The sequence below is a fragment of the Ctenopharyngodon idella genome, chromosome 2, assembly GCF_019924925.1.
Source record: "Ctenopharyngodon idella isolate HZGC_01 chromosome 2, HZGC01, whole genome shotgun sequence".
Lineage (NCBI taxonomy): Eukaryota > Metazoa > Chordata > Actinopteri > Cypriniformes > Xenocyprididae > Ctenopharyngodon > Ctenopharyngodon idella.
This window is the reverse complement of record NC_067221.1, coordinates 23263186-23283525: the sequence shown is the minus strand read 5'-3', so window position 1 is coordinate 23283525 and position 20340 is coordinate 23263186. Positions and strand designations below refer to the sequence as shown.

General features: G+C 37.0%; 2 protein-coding genes across 3 annotated transcripts; one reads left to right on the top strand and one right to left on the bottom strand.

Annotated features, from left to right (window-relative positions):
• The first annotated feature begins 2966 nt into the window (after positions 1-2966).
• pter (phosphotriesterase related) lies at positions 2967-9896 on the top strand. Of its 2 annotated transcripts, none has more exons than XM_051877972.1 (5): positions 2967-3053; positions 3861-4305; positions 6856-7121; positions 8898-9038; positions 9250-9896. In XM_051877972.1, exons 2-5 carry the CDS (start codon positions 3874-3876, stop codon positions 9458-9460), a joined length of 1050 nt encoding a protein of 349 aa, XP_051733932.1. In that variant the 5' UTR covers positions 2967-3053; positions 3861-3873; the 3' UTR covers positions 9461-9896. The 2 variants fall into 2 exon arrangements, with proteins under 2 accessions (XP_051733932.1, XP_051733925.1); XM_051877965.1 differs by lacking the exon at positions 2967-3053 and adding an exon at positions 3191-3259.
• Positions 9897-10330: 434 nt separating this feature from the next.
• Positions 10331-15677, bottom strand: c1ql3b (complement component 1, q subcomponent-like 3b). Its single transcript, XM_051870484.1, has 2 exons — positions 14783-15677; positions 10331-14070 (listed from the first exon to the last, which is right to left on the bottom strand). The coding sequence occupies exons 1-2, from the start codon at positions 15338-15340 to the stop codon at positions 13891-13893; spliced, it is 738 nt and encodes a 245-aa protein (XP_051726444.1). The 5' UTR covers positions 15341-15677; the 3' UTR covers positions 10331-13890.
• Positions 15678-20340: the final 4663 nt, after the last annotated feature.

The following is a 20340-nucleotide window of genomic DNA, read 5'->3' as shown; positions in this document are numbered from 1 at the left end:
TGAGAGAACCACAGCTGATATAAATCTCTCAGTCTTGCGCCAAAGAATCTCTGATTTGCATAAACTGATGGCTCACAAGTCTATCAGGCAGAATAGAGTGATTATGCTGAACTAATTCACACCCAAGGCTGCAGCACCGTGTCAGCTTTCAATAATCTCCTGCCTGATGCTTCTACAGATGTGTCAAGATAAACTTTATCCACCAATCAAATGATTTACTTGATTGTTCAGGTGAGATACAGAAGTTTGTCAGAATATACAAACAGACATCAAAGAGATGGTTTATCTGCATGCATTTAGAAGAGCTTCAAGAGATGCACAAAAGAGCCAACACTTCATATCAATATAAATGCCAATAAATATATATATATATATATATATATATATATATATATATATATATATATATATATATATATATATATATATATATATATCCGTTAACATCCATTGAACTTTTTTATTGCACAAAAGGTTCTTTATAGTGTAATATTGAGAAGAAAAAAAAAACCTTTTGAACCTTTATTTTTATGTGTGAATTCAGGCAATTTAAGCTTGATTGTATTGTGCTCAGTGGGTATGCTTTCAGAGCATGGTCTTGAGTTAAAGTAACTGTAATGGTTATATTCTCGTATGTTCTGTTTTGGTGGAATTTCATTGTGTTTTGGTTCTGTTTTTCCCTGTGCCTGTTTTCCTGTATGCCAGTATGTTTCCCTGATTAATGATTCAGTTCACCTGTTGTCTAATTAATTAGCTTCTTTGTTTCTCTGTGTATTTAAGTCCTGTCTTCATTCAGTTCTTTGTTTGGTGTCACTGTTATATGATTGTTAGGTCAGTTTCCCTGAGTGTTCCTGTGAGTTTTTGGATGAAAGACTATTTGTATTATATTCTATTGCATTGTGCTCTTCTTTGCAGCAGCCTTATGTGACAGTAATTAAATTATAAAATCATTTTGGTTGATGCAATATGACATTAAATGTAAACAAATATTATTATGATCGTACCCTTTATTTTTCTTTTACTGCAGGTAACAAATTGCAAAAAAGGAAAATTAAAAACAAAAAGGTTAGTTTTTCTTCTAAGGTGTTTAGACATTGCTGGCCCACTTTAGTTGAATGTGCACTTTAAACCTTCAGTAATTCCACTCAAATATATATAATAGATTGCAGTTTTAATTGTATGCAGCTACACTGCAATGCTTTGGCAATACGAATGTACAAATATTTGTCATGCCAATAAAGCAACTAAAACTAAAAGTGATTGCCATTCACTGATTACTTTATAATTGACATGTATAATCGACTGTGTTAGGCTCACCATCTGTCCAGGGTGTTTCCCAGACACTGGGATAGACTCCAGCATATTGGTATATACTTTCCAAATAACTTATTATATGAACTGAGTTTAAATGGAAAATATTACAATTTCCCTCTGGGTACATACATTTCATGTTTAACAAAAGTCCCACTTTACTTGAATTCACCTTAATTGTATAATTTATTTTAATGATCTCATATTATTTGAGGTAGGCTATAGTCAGTTGTTAATTTAATCTTAAATTAGGCTTTTCACCCGAAAATTAAAATTGTTTTATTGTTTACTTACCCTTATGTTGTTTAAAACCTGTATGGCTTTCTTTCTTTTGTGGAAAATATTTTTGTCCATGCAGTGAAAGTCAGAACACAGAAACATTTTTGGGTGATCTATCCCTTTAAACACTTTATACACTTACTTTTGATAAGGTCTTCACACTGGACCAGACATGTCAAATATAACTGGATTATTCTGTGATTTGATTGACATCCTAAGGGCCAGTGACTCATCTGAGCCATTGTTCAGCTGAGCCACATATTTAAAAATAATGGTTGATTATAATGACACCTCAGATATACTTTTGTTCCATATATAGATGTATATTTTAGTCTTTGATGGGCTTTTTTATTATTAGATGTGGCTGTACACAGAGACAGTATTGAGAAGAATGTCTGTGAGTGCATCATCCACACTGAGCTGAACCTGTATTGAATTCTTGCTAATGGATTATTAAAGGTATAGAGGAAAAGCTGAATAAGACTAATAACAAGCCAAATCAAGATCAAATTACTGACCACTTATAATAAACATCTTACTAACAGTGTGCGCAGGCTTTTTATAGGCTATTCCACAGGATGAATTAGAAGTGACAAGAGACGCCCACAGCTGTTTGGCAATTTGCAGTTGGTTGACACTTAATAGTCATTCTTGCTCTCTCTCAGGACTAATTTTGTACACGAATCCCTGGTCAGATAACTCCCCAGGACCTGTCACTATTAGTTAGATCAGACTTGCACAGAGAAAATGTATTATGGCTCAACATGCCACTTTAAAATCATGGATCAATGGTTAGATCGAGTTTTGCATATGCGCACTTTGTTGCATACAAATTGCTTTTCCCAGCAGAAGGTAGATTTGGGGTTGTCGCTTGATTTGATTGTAATATAGAACAAAGAATAAAACTTACCAAGATTTCTGATATCCCTCATGTAGCTACAAACTCATCTAGCAAGTTGTTTTCATTAGGCTGTAAAATAGCTAGCAGCAGGGCATAGAAATGAAATAAAGAAGCACAGCGAACTAATTCAATAAATAGGCTAAACGAATCCAATAATTAATAGTTAAACATGCTAATTTAATTTTTTAATAACTCTGCATAAAAGTTAAAAATGATCTGCTGGTCTAAGCTGGTTTAAGCTGTTTTCCACCATGGATTCCAATGGAAACACAACAATTATTGGTCAAACATTCCATGTAACCATTCACAAACTGGATTTTGGTTTCATAATGATAAATAGTTTCCAAATGTTATGTTCCATAATAACATGCTTTATTTCCTTATGGCACTCATCTGAATGACGATGTATTTTCCGAATCCTGATTTCCACAAAGAGCCCTTACATAATAAGTGCACTTCTCACAAACTGCAGTGTCAGTGAACAGAAAGGGGCGTGGCATAAGTGCTTCAAAGTTTAAAAACAGGCGATCTGCGTAAACGGTACTGCATCTTCAAACTAGAGGTAATGCATTCATTCTTACTTATTTAACTGTTTATTGTTTTAATTGTTTCGTTTTAAGCACTTCAGTTTATTGTGTTTAAATCATAGACTGTAAAAGGATTAAATCTGAATATGAAAGCTGTGTCTCGCGATATATGCATAAAATCGCGAGAACTTGTTGCTCCTGTTGTCAGTTCTGCAGACTGGAAGTTGAACTTACCTTGCAGGTCTTGTTTTTCACTTTGCATTGTTTATTATGAATCGCTAACTCTCTAACTGCATCACGCCGTGCGATTTAAGAATAACAGTTAGTTACATTGCATGCTAATCGTCTGTTGTGTGACTTTTTAAACGATTGTTAAAGGAAGTCTCGCAGTCCGTGCAGTAGTTCTGTGTTCAGTTACATATATACTTAAGCTACTAATAATGTTGCAGCGTTAAATACTGGGTTTATTAAACCAGGTATTGGAACTGTTAAGATTCTCGACGGCACGTGCGTACATCTTCATGCATGCATTTGTTTACATGTATTGCAAGTGCATTTACTTATGTAAGCGTAGTTGGAAATTAAATAAACAGCATATGTGCAGTCTTCAATCAGCGCGAAGTCCAAACCACCAAGGCGTGTCTAACCCATTACACGAGACACCAAAGATGAGTCTTTATACAGCAGCCTACAGCCAAACATTCACTTCTTCTTCAAACAAACAATTCTTTCTTTCTTGGTTCAAAAAAAGTTAGGGGTTTAAAAAAATGTTTATACTTTAAATCAAATTTCGCACTGTACAAATAGTATTGTATTAATGAATATAACTATTTGTTGGACAGGATCACCAGAATCATGTCTGAGCAGAGCGGCAAGGTCCAAACAGTGCTGGGTCTGATAGAGCCTGATCAGCTGGGCCGCACCATGACACATGAACACCTTACCATGACATTTAAGTGCAGCCATGTTCCTCCAGCACCTGGAGATGAGGGTCTTGCCATAGCTCCCATTGAAATGAAGCATATTCACTGGTTGCAGCAGAATCCATACAGCCACCAAGAGAACCTGCTGTTGAATCAGGAGATTGAGGCGGTGAAGGAAGAGTTGCTGTGTTACCGTAAAGCAGGAGGAGGATCCATAGTGGAGAACACCACCACGGGCATCACCCGAAACCTGCCCGTTCTGCGTCAGTTGGCGAAGGAAACGGGTGTGCATGTCATAGCTGGAGCGGGGTACTATGTGGATGTGACCCACTCTGATGAGACACGAAAGATGACCGTTGAGAAGGTTGGTGCGTGTGGTCTTGTGACTACATTGCTAAACAATACAGGTGCCTTTTCTGTTTTCAGAATGATTGAAATAGGGGTGTGCGATGTTGACAAAAAAATGATATCTCGATATTCTCGACAATTAGACGATATTTAGTGCTGGTACCTTCACTGGTTTAGGCCTGTCATAGACCGCTGACTCCCAAAGCTTTTCATATTCTTCATATTCTGTGGTGGTTAATTCAAAGCAGTGACAGAAATGAACTTTTTCATTAAAGGGCAATATTTTCCACCTTAAATTGATTTTTCAGTAGTATTTTTATCTTATTAGATGTGTGCATCATCAGAAGCTGCACCTAAATGAGCATTTACACTGCAGTTACAATTGCATAAATAATGCTATAAGATTAATGTTTTAAAAAATATATATCTTGAAAATTTAAATAAATGTGAAATTAAAACCACCTGTAGGTGGCGACAAGTCACTGTCTTAATGAGTGAGTCATTGAGTTATTCTTTAAACTGATTTGGCTGATTCATTCAGGAAGAAAGCGACTGGCTGCTTCCGAAATAGGGCTGAACAGATAAGACAGATCAGGTTACTTTTGATATAAAACAAAACTTTTAAATTCTGTTAATTTTACTACGGGATTCAAACAATACATGTGGTTTTGGCACTTTTTGATGTGGAGTGCCAGATCACTGTAGCGCCTCGGGTCACGTGGCACATGAACCTATTATCTCCTCTTGAGTGAATATTAAAAAGTATGTTGAAAGATACAGTACAATTTACTGAAATGAATCCAGCTCTAATGTAATCACTTAATCAAAGTTTCAACTGCAGAAAGACGGCAATAAAACAGCTTGCAAACAAATATGTCACAAAATGAAGTTTTATTTAACAAAATTCGGGAGGCGCACGTTCAGGTAATCAACCAATCAGTGCAAGAGGAAGCTGGTATATAAAGCCGTCTCTCACCTCTATCCCGTGACAAGTTTCACAGCATCCCTCTACCACCCCATCACCTCACTCTTGGCTGGTTTCTATCCCAGTTAAGGAGGGGGAGTACTCTGGGTTCGGGCCAAATTCCAAGCTCGGAGCCCTCCCCCAGACAGCACGCCAAATACGCATAAATTACTATACGAATTACTTTATTTTGATTTCATGTACGTGTAAACTCGTGAAATGTTACATTTACCTCAGGAAAGCCATTCAGTGACCATAAACTTGATAGTTAGTAAAAAGAGAAAAAAAAGAAGAAATCTAGAGAGGAGCATTTTTCAGAAATTTTTGCACAATATTACATATTTTTTACTCTTACTAAAAAGTTATTACAATTCCCAGACTTACTAAAAACACAGTACGTCATTTTAACAGTATTTTTTAACAAATTCATTAAAAATACACTTTCAGAAGCTGAAGTGATTTCCTTGTTTTAATTATTAAAGTATAACTCAGTATTTTAACTAATTGCTAGTGGAATAATCGAACAAAGCATACTGATTAACCAGTATAATAATCGATGATTAGTCGATTAATCGTTCCAATAATTGGTAGATTAATCGATTATCAAAATAATCGTTTGTTGCAGCCCTGGTCCGAAATCGCATACTCTCCTGAGTAGGTACTTATTTTGAATAAATAATTACTTCTTGACTGCTAAAAAAGTATGTTCTATATAGTATTAATGTGTGTAGTATGAATATAATCCGGACGTACTACATCTGCCATGTTGTCATTATCATGTGACCTACCAGCTTCAGTTGCGTTACTTCACTGCCATTCACAAATCCTCTCCTGTGGCCTCATTGGATGGTAAAGTATCCATCATATGCACTCTTCAGAATCTCGCCTGAAGTGGTAGGTCATCTGGGTACTTTTTGGCTGAATCCCAAATGGCACACTTCATAGCATTTTCGGTCTTGTGGACTAAAATTGGCTGCCGCGTGCATGTGTCCGTTAAGTCCACGAGACCGTAGGGTGTCCCATTCATCATTTTAGGTTTCGGAAGGGTGCTCGGGAGTGCCCACTTTGCGGCGGCTATGTGTCCTCGATGCGCACTTCAGCTGAACCCCCAAGTTCGCGAGCTATGCAGAGGACTTTACCCAGCAGTCAAAGCGGCATTACGTCACGAAAGGAAGACGTGAGGGTTTAGGGTGCCATTTGGGATCCAGCCTTTGCCTACTCTTTTATGAGTACTGTAAATTCAGTCACATACTGCTTTTCGCCTACTATATAGTATGCGATTATGGATGCAGCCATTGTCTTTATGAATGGATCATTGAATAATTGATTTATTCAAAAAAGCTGATTCATTCAGGAACAAAGCAAGTGTCTGTCTTTATGAATAGATCATTAAATAGTTGATCTGTTGAGAAAATTCTGATTCTTTCAGGAACAGAACACTGTTGCTTACTACAGTTTTGTTGCAGCTTTATTTGGAACTACAGTTTTAACTTTATAAATATAAGACAAAAACTATAAAACAACAGTTACGATATTATCGCACACCCCTAGATGGAAATGATTTGTTCCCATTTCTCAAATGTAATTTTTTTCCCCCACAAGCTTACTGACATTATTGTCAGTGAGGTTCTCCATGGAGCAGACGGCACAGATATCCGCTGTGGCGTGATTGGAGAGATCGGTACTAGCTGGCCAATCACAGAGAGTGAGAAAAAGGTCCTGCGAGCCACTGCCCACGCTCAAACTCAGCTCGGCTGCCCGGTTATCATTCACCCTGGGCGGAATGAAGCCGCTCCTGGAGAGGCCATCCGCATTCTGCAAGAAGCAGGTGGAGATATCTCCAAAACAGTCATGTCTCATCTTGATAGGTAAGAAGGGGTGGAAAAACATCTGCATACTGGAAAATGTTTCATAAATGGTTACTATGAGGAAGAAAGCCATAAAATATGAGGCTGTTGAGCTCTGATTAACAGCCTTCCGATAACAAATGTCTGATAACAATACCTAGAGCAGGAGTTCTAAACTCTGGCCCTTGAGGTCCACTTTCCTGCAGAATTTTGCTCCAACTTTAATCAAATACCCCTGAACAAGCTAATCAAGGTCTTCAGGATTATTAGAAACAAAGTCACTTGAAGGCAAGCCTGCAACCTTAGCCAAAAAAAGCATCTAGGCTGTAATGTGATTGGTTATCAAGGCAAACGTAATCCAAGTTAGCTGCTATGCTTTCTCCAGTGGTAGAGCCACGCATCCTCGTATTTCCCAATAACCATCTCTTCTAGGAAGTTATAGACAGGTGAGTTTGATTGGGGTTAGAGCAAAACTCTGCAGGAAAGTGGACCTCAAGGAGGTCTATTTCTTTGCAGAGCTTCTGTGTTTACGTCTGAACGCCAGCTCATTATTGGCCGTCTCCTGCGTCAGCTTCACACGTATGCATTGTGCTGCTCAAGTGACCAGAGCCAGCCAATACTGAGCCGGCATTCGGACATAAACGCAGAAGCTCTGCGACGAATTTGTTGAATAAAGTCGTTATTTTTGTTTTGTTTTTGCACACAAAAAATATTCTCGTCACTTCATAATATTAAGGTTGAACCACTGTAGTCACGTCGACTATTTTAAAGATGCTTTTACTACTTTTCTGGACCTTGAATGACGGTAATGTCGTTGCTTTCAATGGAGGATAAAAAAACCTCTCGGATTTTATCAAAATATCTTAATTTGTGTTCTGAAGATGAGCGAAGGTCTTACGGGTGTGGAACAACATGAGGGTGAGTAATTAATGACAGAAATTTCATTTTTTGGTGAACTAACCCTTTAAGGGAAGGACAAAAGTGCCCATTGTTGAAGAACCTCCCATATACTGTACATTATACAATTCAATAACAGGCGAATTAGATAATTATTTTTCACAATATTTACAGTTCACAAAACCTTGTTTTTTGCTGACTTATTGCAGAAAATAATCTCTGTGATCAACAACATTTTATGATTCTTACACAATTTGTTCATCATTATAATCTTAACTAATGAACACAACTTTTATAAATTTTGAAGCCTAAATACAACTGGCAGAAGTAAAAAGCTAAACGTAGGCTATATATGAACAACACTACGGTCAAATGACTTCAATGTCACCACCATTAAAGCACATTCACACCAAAAATGATAACTCTAAAGATAACTATAATGATATATAAGTGCGCACACAGTTATGTAGTCTTTAAATTCGCAAGCTCTTCATAGTCGGGTGGAATTTGATTGGTTGTCAATGTTTTTAGTGTCCATTAGCTGGAAAAAAAATTGTTCTGAAAGTGATTTCAATGATATCGTTCTTCTCTGTCATTATTGTTTTAGTTGTAGATTGTATAATGAAAACCTTTTTTATATATATATATATATATATATATATATATATATATATATATATAGATACTGACGTAGTTTGTGTTGTAGAAAAAAACATGATAATATCTTGAGCTTGTGTTAACCTCAGACCATATTTCATGCATTTAACCAAAACCCCATTCAAAAATGCATTGACTTCAGGACGATGGAACCCAGAAGTGCTAAAATGCTAACTTTGTATCTGGATTTTGACCTACAAAAATACATCACTCCTGTAGCACTCTATTGTGTGTCCCTTATAGAACCTTGTTAGATCGTCTAGAGCTGCTGGAGTTTGCAAAGATGGGAAGCTACCTTGAATATGACCTCTTTGGCACAGAGATTCTAAATTACCCATTCAACCTTGGTATTGACATGCCCAGCGACAGCCAGAGAGTTCAGAGGTAAGTATCTGCCTCCAACAAGCACGACAGGCATTATATTAGATGGGTCATAAACATCTGCCTTAATTTCTCTTTCTGGTAATCAGTACTGTTTGTTAATGATTGTGTTCTATAAACATGCAAATTTGATTGATTGCACAAATTTAATGAGACTATCTATTTTATGTACTGTCAGCAGATCATTGAGAGTCATTTTGTCTTGTTCCACCAGCTTGGCTTTCCTGATCAAGGAAGGTTACGAAGACAGAATCCTCATCGCTCATGATATCCACACCAAGCACCGACTGACCAAGTATGGTGGTCATGGCTTCTCCCACATCCTGAACAATATTGTTCCCAAAATGTTGTCTCGAGGAATCACTCAGAACCAGGTGGACAAAATACTGATAGAGAATCCTAAACACTGGCTGACATTTAAATAAATCAACTGCCTTAAAAGCCGATTTACTTCAAGTTAACGTACCAAAAATTGATTTCTAACTTTTATTGTTAAAAGGGTTAGTTCACCCGAAAATAAAATTATCCCATATTTTTCTCACCCTCAAGCCATCCTAGGTGCATATGGCTTTCTTCTTTCAGTCAAACACAATCGTTATATTAAAAAATATTCTGGCTCTTTCAAGCTTTATAATGGGAGTGAATAGTAACCGAGATTTTGAAGCCCAAAAAAAGCACATTCATCCATAATAAAAGTAATCCATACGGTTCCAGGGGTTAATAAAGGCCTTCTGAAGCGAAGTGATGCGTTTTTGTAAAAAAAAATATCCATATTTATAACTTTATAGACTATAATCACTAGCTTCCGGTAGTAACGTAAGCTTAGGTGAAAGTAGACGCCTCTCGCAGTTCAAACAATTAGAGTTGGGCAACAAACTCAAGCTCCTCTGACATTTCTTTTTAAAAATTCTAATTTTAGACTTAATTTGTGACTGGTGTTTTGTTTTGCTCTATCCTCTGCACTTCCGCGTTTGTCAATATTTCGTGCATCAGGTCAAAGTTCACTTTCATCGGAATCAACTCGCGACCCAGTGATTCTAGGTTATAAAGTTATAAATATGGATATTTTTCTTACAAAAACTTATTGCTTCACTTCAGAAGGCCTTTATTAACCCCCGGAGTCATATGGATTACTTTTATGATGGATGGATGTGTCTTTTTGGGCTTCAAAATTTCAGTTACTATTCACTCTAATTATAAAGCTTGGAAGAGCCAGAATATTTTTTTAATATAACTCCGATTGTGCTTGACTGAAAGAAGAAAGTCATATACACTTAAAATGGCTTGAGGGATCATTTTTATTTTTGGGTGAACTAACCCTTTAAGAACATTTCTGTCCAGTTGATTTTGGTGCTAAATTCTTTGGTGATCTGAAGAGTCAACATTTTTTGGTGAACATTAATCTACATAAGATGGCAGAGTTGGGACCAATAGATCACACATAGATTTAACACTAACTAGACTTAATAGGTTCAGATATTCAAATCAAATATTACCCAGGCTTCAATGATTAAAGTTCTCTCACCACAAACAAGTGGTTAAAATAAAAACATGGCTCTGAGTCATGGAAATAGGTGCTTTTTACTTAAATGCATCTTTTTTCTTTTCTTTTTTATTATTTTTTTATTTTTTTGATGAACTAACAAAGAAAATGTAATTAAGTAATTAGACTAATAATTAAACTCAGGAAATCACAATTAAGCCAAAAAAATAAAAAAGTGTATGAGCACAAAATAATAAACGGTACTAGTGCTAACAAAGGTCTAATTAAATTAGCCTCTGCAAAATTATTTTTTTTAATCAATCACACATTGTAATAGTGTGCAAAATGTGCTTTCTTATATTGTGTAGCTGCAAACGTCTCAACCAATTAATGGCAATAAAATGCTGAATGTACAGCTGCCCCTTTGGAACAACTGACTATTAGTACTGAAGTGACTGAATGTGACCGTATGTCTAAAGTAAGACTGCTTGCCGTACACGTTCGCTTTGGCAAGCCTGATGTTTCACAGCGCATCTAATAATTGGAAGGTGTGCGTTCTGACAGGTCATTGTGTAGGACAGAGAGATGAGTTTCTCTGGAGCAGGTGGCTGCTCACAGTGACTCCTCTAGTAAAATAATTACACTGTCATTTGCTCTGTTCCTGTGTAACAGCAAGGTAAAAAAAAAAAAACATGCCATGTGAGTCGTCCAGTTCTTATAAGATGACGGCATATCAAAACATCTTATCCCGTTTCCTTCTATTTCAAATTAAAGTGCTGCTATTATGCTATTTTAAAGGGTACATAACACACACAGTACCTATAGAGTAGTATAGCATCCTTTTATATCTCCGAAAAGTCTTTAGTTTTATCAGATTTATAAAAGAAAGATATTCTGTACAGAGTCTTTCCAAAAACAGCCGAGCTCCTCGAGGCGTGCCGTGGGCAAAGCTAAAGAGTGGCGAGCACGCGCAGCGTTTGCGTAGCAAAGCTATCAATGGTCAGCTAAACAAATGTATTTGAACACACACACAATACACCATCGCATTATCCCTGGATAACTTTTGATACATTATACGTTCGTGTTGTTTACATTATATGCATTTACGCGCCGGCTGCCAACAAAACAGACATTTGATGCAGTTTTACTTATCACCTGCGGTTCCGACTCATGACCGGGATCATTATCGTTGTGACCGCTCCATCTTTCAGTTTCAAACGATCTGTAAATCCAGCGTCGAACTGGGCCTTGTTTATAAAACCATAAGCGCCGATCCTGAGGGCTCGAGCAGCCACGTTATTTTAATGACAGATATCGAGAGCACATCAATGTAATGCGTGAGCACAAATCTCTCAGCTCCACTTAACGGTGGTTTGTCACTTTGGTGACATTGTTGATTTCGTGGTCTAAAAACAAAGTGATTAAATTCTTTCTCGAGCAAGTCCTGTGCAGCGCTGCCGTTGACTTCCGTAACCCGAACGAAGCACGTTGATGGGCGTGCTCTTGCTCTCGCTCTGGTCGTTGTGTGCGTACGTGCTCTTCCGGGAGAAGTGCCCATACAAGGAATTCCACCCTTTATTACGTAATATAGGCCCATACTCGAAAAAACACTTTCAGAAACATGTACGAACTCTGAAGGAGTGTATTTGGCACAGAAATGCTCCGTCATACATCCAACTCGTTTTTTGAAACTTTGGCCATGTTTAGCAAGAGAAACCAACTCTTTAACATTGTAAATAAGTCAGAATGCATGAAATAGCATTAGACCCCACCTTTTAAATGTTTCTAATTTTGTTTTGGAGGTCTCCTACGATAGATTTACATGCATTAAAGGTCAGAAAACACTTTAATGTTCTCATAATATAAATTGCACATCAACTAATTACTTAAAGAGTCAGATAAGAGTCTGATAATGGTTTGTTCAAAAAATCTCTCTAAACCCCTACTTTCTGAGAACTTACTCTGCTCGGATTTGTCAGATGGCCCAGTCTATTGTGATTGGTCTACTACTTATAGCGCATGTCGGAAACAAAATGCTCATTGCCCATATGAATTTCAGCTCCGGATGCTTCCTCAGTGCTTGATACACAGTGATGCAAACAGTAACGATGGCGTAGTTTTTTCCTTATCAATTCCAGCGCGAGCCCTCATCCTTTTGAAGTGCATCAAATCGCTGAAAACAGCGTCTTCTCAACATGTCAACAGCACGAACCAAACTCTTCCAGGCCTACAGTGCAACTACAGTGTTTGAGGGTGGGTCAAAATAGACGTTATTCGCAGACAGCCAATGAAGACCGTAGGCTGGCATTATGCAAATTTATTACATTGTTACGTAGGTATGTATCAGGAAGTGAGACTTAAATTGCTGATGACTCATTTCGGCAGTTTAGAATCAATACTTTCTTTTAGGAGGCAATAACTTTATTTATCGTGCACTTAGCAGACCTTTTGCATTCACAGACAGCTATATTACACAATGCATGAAAGGTAATATTAAAAAAAAAAACATAATAGGGGCACTTTAAAATGTTCTTTTTTTTTTTCTAGCATGTGTATTTTTCTTACAAAACCCGATTCCCTTTTTATTTTTATTTTTTGTGGATATAGGTGAGGACGTTTTACAGTAGCATATAGTGTAATTTGTAGTTTTTAAAGCAGACAATTTCAAATGGATGACAATACTTAAAGTAATCAAGTCAAAGATATTTCATAGGATTGCATTTAGTGATTGCTGTAATTGCACTATATATGTAGGTATTTTAGTATTATAGGAAATGTATACACACATGCAAATCATACAATATATTTTATTCACAATTTGTTCAAAGACACTGCACATACCAGACAGTGATAATATTTTTAAATGAAAACATTGATATAAAACAGTACAGAATTGTGGTTTAAATGTGACATTGTGTGTGTGAAGAATGAGAAACTATTAAAGAAATGTCATCTCAACTATGTTTCCGGGCTAATGGCGGGTGCTCTGTAACAGCCTCTTCAGATCAGCCATGTGTCAGTTTCAATAGGCACGTATGGAATGGAATGATGTCAACGATTTTCTGCTTTCACTGCTGTTTAATCTCTCAATAAATATACTACAATCATCAGTGTTACACTGTAAGATTTTTTTTTCTAAATCACAGTGATTTCTCTAAAAACTAATTTGCGTGTAGAGGGTGTTCACATGCTTCGAGATGCTATGATCATTCAGTAGTTCCAGTTCTCAACTGGACGATCTGTTGCTTATCCTTCACTCTGACGTGGATGAGATGTCACAAGCTTAAGCATTAAACTTTTTGTGACCTCACTCTGATTACGCTGTGACGTCAAAATGAGGTACATCTGAAAGTGCAGTCTATGCCACAGGCGTTAATCGGCGTAGACCATGAAGCCTGAAAACGTGCTGTATTTGTTGTTGTTTCCCCCGTGCGCTTTGCCTCCATCTAGTTTAATGTAGATCTCATCTCCGGGCTCCAGGTGTAATATCACACTGTTGCTGGCATAGTCGTAGTTCTGATCTGCATCCTGCGCTATTGCACTCGCACGCACCTGCAAGAAAACGATGATGACTCGTGTTAGATGAATATTTTATTAATCCCATGAGTGAAGTGCACATTAAGTTAAGACTCCTTAGTACTTCCAAATACTTAAAACTAAATTCTAACCAAGGAAATTTAACATTATTCTCTTAAGACAAGACATTTTAGTTTGTCCACTGAAGTAGGCCTATTTGTAAAAATAAAGTATTTCTGATTTCTTAAATGCCATTGTACTAAGAGTAAATTCTAGCTTTTACTGCAATATAATATTGTTCTCAGCCACATCTGCTATGATATAGAACTATATATAATAATGTAATTATGATAATATTAAGACAAACTGTAAATTAAATATTGAAAAATATCAATTATTACATTTTTATTAAAATTAATTACTCTAGTTTTGGTGAGTAAGAAATATTTATTTAATTTAGTTAAACATTTTATATATTCATTGGTTATCAGCAAATAATTAAAGAAACGTTTTTTGTTTTTGTTTTTCCCCAAATAATAACTTCTTATTAAAAAATGTGTACACATTATTTATATATATATATATATATATATATATATATATATATATATATATATATATATATATATATTATATAATATAGGGTATACATATTCTTCTTATGCACCAAAACTGGATTCGTTGACTGATGAATAAAATAAATAGGTTATGACACCTGCGGGCTGTGGCAGCTGGATTTATGATATACCTGATTATTCTTGCACAGATCAGCCCACATGCTGGTCCCGTCACCACCTCTCATTAATACGTGATACACGAAAAAGTAGATCCCAGGGATGGAGCAGGTGAATTTACCACTCGAGGGGTCATAGTGGTTGCCCAAGTTAGTGACCACATCATCAAACTTCAGCACCTCGTAGCCTTCGTGTTGCTTCTTGAGTCCTGCGTAGAAGGCGATTTTGGGAACGGTGCTGTACGTTGCTGCGCTTATGACACCGGTGACTCCGGGCGGACCGGGTAATCCAGGTGGCCCTGGTTCTCCTATGACCCCCGGGGGACCTTGAGGTCCGGGCGGACCCGGCTGACCCCTCGGACCGATCCTTCCTGAGCGCCCTGACTCTCCTTTAGGACCGCGGATGAAAGTTGGTGGGGACTGAACTAAGCGGTTGTCCGCCGGTTCTGGTGATGGAGACTTTGTTCCGTACGGATCGCACACCATGCGGCACGCGCCGAGCATCTCGTAGCGCGCGTCGGATCCTGCCGCGCTGACCATCACCGGGATGAGAATCACCAGCACCAGCACCATGACAACACCCAGCACGCCCGTGGCGATCACCCGCGCTCTGACGCCCAGTCTCGACAGCACCGGGCGCGCCTCGCGCTGCGATTTATGCGCAATCTTGCTAGGCGCAGAAGCGATGCCAAAATCAAAAATTAAACTTCCCTGCTGCTCCAGAGAAAGTCCGTTAACTTTTGCAATGAAGACGTTATATAATCCCTGAACTGATGTAAACGTCACCTGAACGGACCTCTGAAGAAGTTTTTGTTTGTTTTTAGAGAAAACGAATGAAAGTTAAACAGTGGAAACACAAAGAGAAATGTGTATGAGAGAGATGCATTACATCCCTGCTATCTCACCTGAGGGTGGGTGGGGGGCGGGTATGTCGTGAGAAAGAAAGAGAGAGAGTGTGTGTGTGCGCGCGCACGTGAGCTGTATCTTTAGAAAGACACAGATTGATGCGTTGAAGTGGCCCAAATTCAAAAAGTAATTAAAGTTATCTTCTTTTATAGCCATATAAGAGATTAATGTTGAACTGTGTACTCAGGATATTTTTCTTAAATGTCAAGTTGGAGTAAGTGTTTTAGATACATAAATGTAATTTATAAATTTTTTCAATTACAAAATGTGTGTGTGTGTGTGTGTGTGTGTGTGTGTGTGTGATTTTAAAGAAATTGGTACATTTATTCAGCAAGGATGCATTTAATTAATCAAAAGTCACAGTAAAAACATTTACAATGTTAGAAAATATTTCTATTTAAAATGTTCTTTTGAACTTTGTATTTATATTGAAAAATATGTATCACGTTTTTTTATAATATATATATATATAACAGTGTACAACATTGAGAATAAGAAATATTTCTTGAGCACCAAATCTGCATATTAGAATTATTTCTGAAGGATCATGTGACACTGAATAAAACCTTGCACTAAATGAACCTTGCACTAATAAAATGTCCCCCCTTTTTTCAGTTGTTCATTCCAGAAGTATATATATATATATATATATATATATATATATGGTCTGTTAAAGATCACTTCACCTGGAAAGCATCTACTGTTTACAAACATCTGATAGACGTCTTTAAGATGTTAGTTTTACAAACATTCTAAATCATAAACATCTTAAAGACATTTTCTAAACATCTATTTGACATCTGACAGGAAACGTTCTAGACGTATTGCAGATGAGCAAAATACGATACTACTTAACAGTTGAGTACTTAACAGTTTTAGTGAGGGAAAGAACTACAATCCCATGAAGCATTGCGAATGACAAATTATAAACAATGTAACACTATTAATTTAAAGTTGTTGAATATATATAGATACAATGCATTTTAAGTTTATTGCAAAATATGCATGTATATACAAGTATTTAGGTAACACTTTACAATAATGTTCATTAGTTAACATTAGTTAACATGAACTAATAATGAACTGCACTTCTACAGCATTTATTAATTTTTGTTAATGTTAATTGCAACATTTACTAATACATTATTAAAATTAAGTTGTAATCAACTCAAGTTGTAATTGTTAACATTTAATGCATGAAGTAACAAACAGTGAACAGCTGTATTTTTATTAATTAACGTTAACAAAGATTAACAAATACAGTAACAAATGTATTGCTAGTTAGATCATGTTAGCTAATACATTAACTAATGTTGAACCTTATTGTAAAGTGTTACCAGTATTTAAGTATTTTGACAGCATACTGAGCCTGACTCAAGGTGCGTTCACGCCATGTCAGAATTACCCTAATTACGAGTTTCCGCCTTGTAAAAAGCGTTCATGTCCTCGTACAACTCGGAATTACAACTCAGAATTTTCGGAGAGCTTCGACTTGTACTGGAACCTAACTGTTGCTCTCTATAGATGAATAAAATCACATGAATAATTTACATTTTACAATATATTAAAATGGAACACAGTTATTTAAAATTGTAATAATATTTAACAATATCAGAGTTTTTACTGTATTTTTTATCATATAAATGTAGTCTTGGGGAGCATAAGGGTATACACAACTATTACAAAAGGTGCTAACATTCATTGATGCCCAAGAAGCAAACTGTGATCAGTGTAAACTGTTATTCTGCACATACAGTAATAGTGTCTCCCAAAGTCCCTCTTTACCCATAAATCAGTTAGAGAAATGTAATCAATTGCACCCATTCAGAGTGATGGAGCACCTTAAAAAGTTCCACATATTGTCATCTTAGACACTAATATCAATATGACTAAAATGAAGTTCTCTCCTCATTAAACTGGCATTTGTGACATCAGGTATTTGTGAATGAGAGAGAGGTCTGCTGCCTGATGAAGATTACTGCATAAAACACTCCTCCCTGAGGAAGCTCTGGCCTGTAAAATTACTGCAAAGGATAAATTAAACATAAATTATATTCATTCTATGCTTTAAAGAGCATAGACGGTGACAATAAACCATAATAATATTCACAGAACATGTTCTTACTCGTGCCATATCTCATAAGCTCACTGCTTCACTCACACCTCTTGTACTGTATGTACACAGACAGACACAGATGCACCAGTGCGCGCACACCCTCTCTGAGTCAATGAGCACTTGTGTCCTGTCTTGTCCTCTCCAGCTGGCATTCTCATGGCTTACTCAGCGTGATTGGACGATCACTGCTAATCATGAGTCACATGCCATCTTCATGTGCACAGCAGTGCTCCAACAGACAAAAAAACATTAAAACTTTTTTCCCATAATATGTATTTACTTGTATCACACTACCATTGTGTAGTATATCTAAATAAACAATGCTCTCTTTTCTGACCTCTTGGTGCACAAATTAAATAAAAAATAAACACATGAAAACCCTTCTAGGGGAAGATTGCACAATATTATGCAATTTTTCATTGAAAAGCAGACAGGCACATTGTGAAGTTCTCAATGTTTTCTCGATCTTGATGATTGAGTGTCTTGAATAACCCTAGTTCAATCATGACAACTTTCTGAAAAGTTTTAACTTATTGATGGATATGACATTGTTAATGTATTTGTTCTTGGTGGACTAGATCTGCTTTGCTGCAGAGCAATTGTGGACTTGCTACTGGTAATAGATACACAGACACGCTGCTGTGAGCATGTGAAATCTAAAGCTGATGCATGAATAGACATACATAAATCCAGTAGCAGATCTAGACAGGTGGAGCTGGGAGGTGGAGGGTTTCAGAGGAACTCTGTCAGATATTTGACTGATGGCATAAGGTCTGGGCTCTATAGCTGCTTCACTTGGCCAAGAACCATCCAACCATTATTTTATTTTATTATTTTAAGTCAAGTTAAGTCACCTTTATTTATATAGCACTTTCTACAATGCAGATTGTGTCAGCTTTACAGTGATAACTGGTAAATAATTTTGGCTGCACAGCAGCTCTTAAAGAAAATGGTGTCATTGTCCATCTTAAATAAATTCAATATTGATTCATTCCGTTGTAAAATCAATAATTATTAATTTAGTTAATTTATCTATATATCAGCACTGTAGAAAACAGTTTGCATACAATGGTGTCAATGCAGGCAGATCAAAAACATTGTTGAATATCAAGTGTCCCCAACTAAGCAAGCCAAAGGCGACAGCAGCAAGGAACCCAAACTCCAACAGGTGACATGAGGTGATAAACAGGTGATAAAAATGGAGAAAAAAAACCTTGGGAGAAACCAGGCTCAGTTGGGGGGCCAGTTCTCCTCTGGCCAACAGTGAACCTTGCATAATCATGATTTAGGCAGCATTACAGGTCATAAATCCGATTGGGATTGCAACAGTCAAAATATTCAGTCCAGTTCCATCTAGTTGGAGATCTTATTCATCACGCCGGTATAGGACGGTTTGTTGGGAATCTGTGCCACTGGCTGTCGTGTCGGTGAGGCCTTCATAGGGGATGGTCCAGTTGACAATCTCTGCTGACACTTCAGGGATGCGTTGTTGTTGTGTTGTTTATTGCAGGTCCTCAATCTCACCTGGATACGGCCCGGATCTAGGCTGATACAGTAAACCTCGGGATAAACAGAGACACTAATATTAGCGTAGATGCCATTCTTCTTCTGATGTAACAAGTACATCTGGTGTTATAGGAAGTGTGTCCCGGTTCCGGCTGACCTTATTTATGCAGCCTAACAATCCTCTAACAGATTTGAAAACATAAATTGATAATGTGTTATGTGTATGCCAGGTTAAAGAGATGCGTTTTTAGTCTAGATTTAAACTGACAGAATGTGTCTGCTTCCCGAACAATGCTAGGAAGATTGTTCCAGAGTTTAGGTGCCAAACAGGACAAGGATCTACCGCCTGCAGTTGATTTTGATAATCTAGGTATTATCAATGTGTTAAGAACTCGCTCAGATACTGGGGAGCTAAACCATTTAGTGCTTTGTAAGTGATTTGCAAGATTTTAAAATCTATACAATGTATAATAGGGAGCCAATGCAGTGTTGACAGAACCGGGCTAATATGGTCATACTTCCTGGTTCAAGTAAGAACTCTAGCTGCTGCGTTTTAGACCAGCTGTAGTTTGTTTATCAAGCGAGCAGGGCAGCCACCCAGTACAGCGTTACAGTAATCTAGCCTTGAGGTCATTAATGCATGAACTAACTGTTCCGCATTTGTCACTGAGATCATACTGTATGTCGTAGTTTAGATATATTTTTAAGATGGAAGAATGTGGTTTTACAAATGCTAGAAATGTGGCTTTCAAATGAAAGTGTTAGACAGTATTCTGGGTCATTATGTGCAGAAGTTTGGTCCAATAATTAGAATCTTCTGTTTTTTCTGAATTTAGTAGTAGAAACTTTTTAAAAAAAGTTTATTCTCACAATTGTAATTCATTTACAACAAATAAGCAGTGATTATTTATATGGTGTGCACTTTGTAAACAGCCATTACAATAAGACATTCCTGTTAGAAGAAAGAAATGGTGTGATGTCATTTCAAACAATATCTGGCCAAAACGAAGTTTGTTTTGTATTTTCGTCTCAGGAGTTCAAAAAC

Coding starts and splice junctions, on each gene's coding strand:
- pter (XM_051877972.1), top strand. CDS start 3,874: ATGTCTGAGCAGAGCGGCAAGGTCCAAACAGTGCTGGGTCTGATAGAG. Junction 4,306..6,855: donor GAAAGATGACCGTTGAGAAG/GTTGGTGCGTGT, acceptor TTCCCCCACAAG/CTTACTGACATTATTGTCAG. Junction 9,039..9,249: donor GACAGCCAGAGAGTTCAGAG/GTAAGTATCTGC, acceptor TTGTTCCACCAG/CTTGGCTTTCCTGATCAAGG.
- c1ql3b (XM_051870484.1), bottom strand. CDS start 15,340: ATGGTGCTGGTGCTGGTGATTCTCATCCCGGTGATGGTCAGCGCGGCA. Junction 14,071..14,782: donor ATCTGTGCAAGAATAATCAG/GTATATCATAAA, acceptor GTTTTCTTGCAG/GTGCGTGCGAGTGCAATAGC.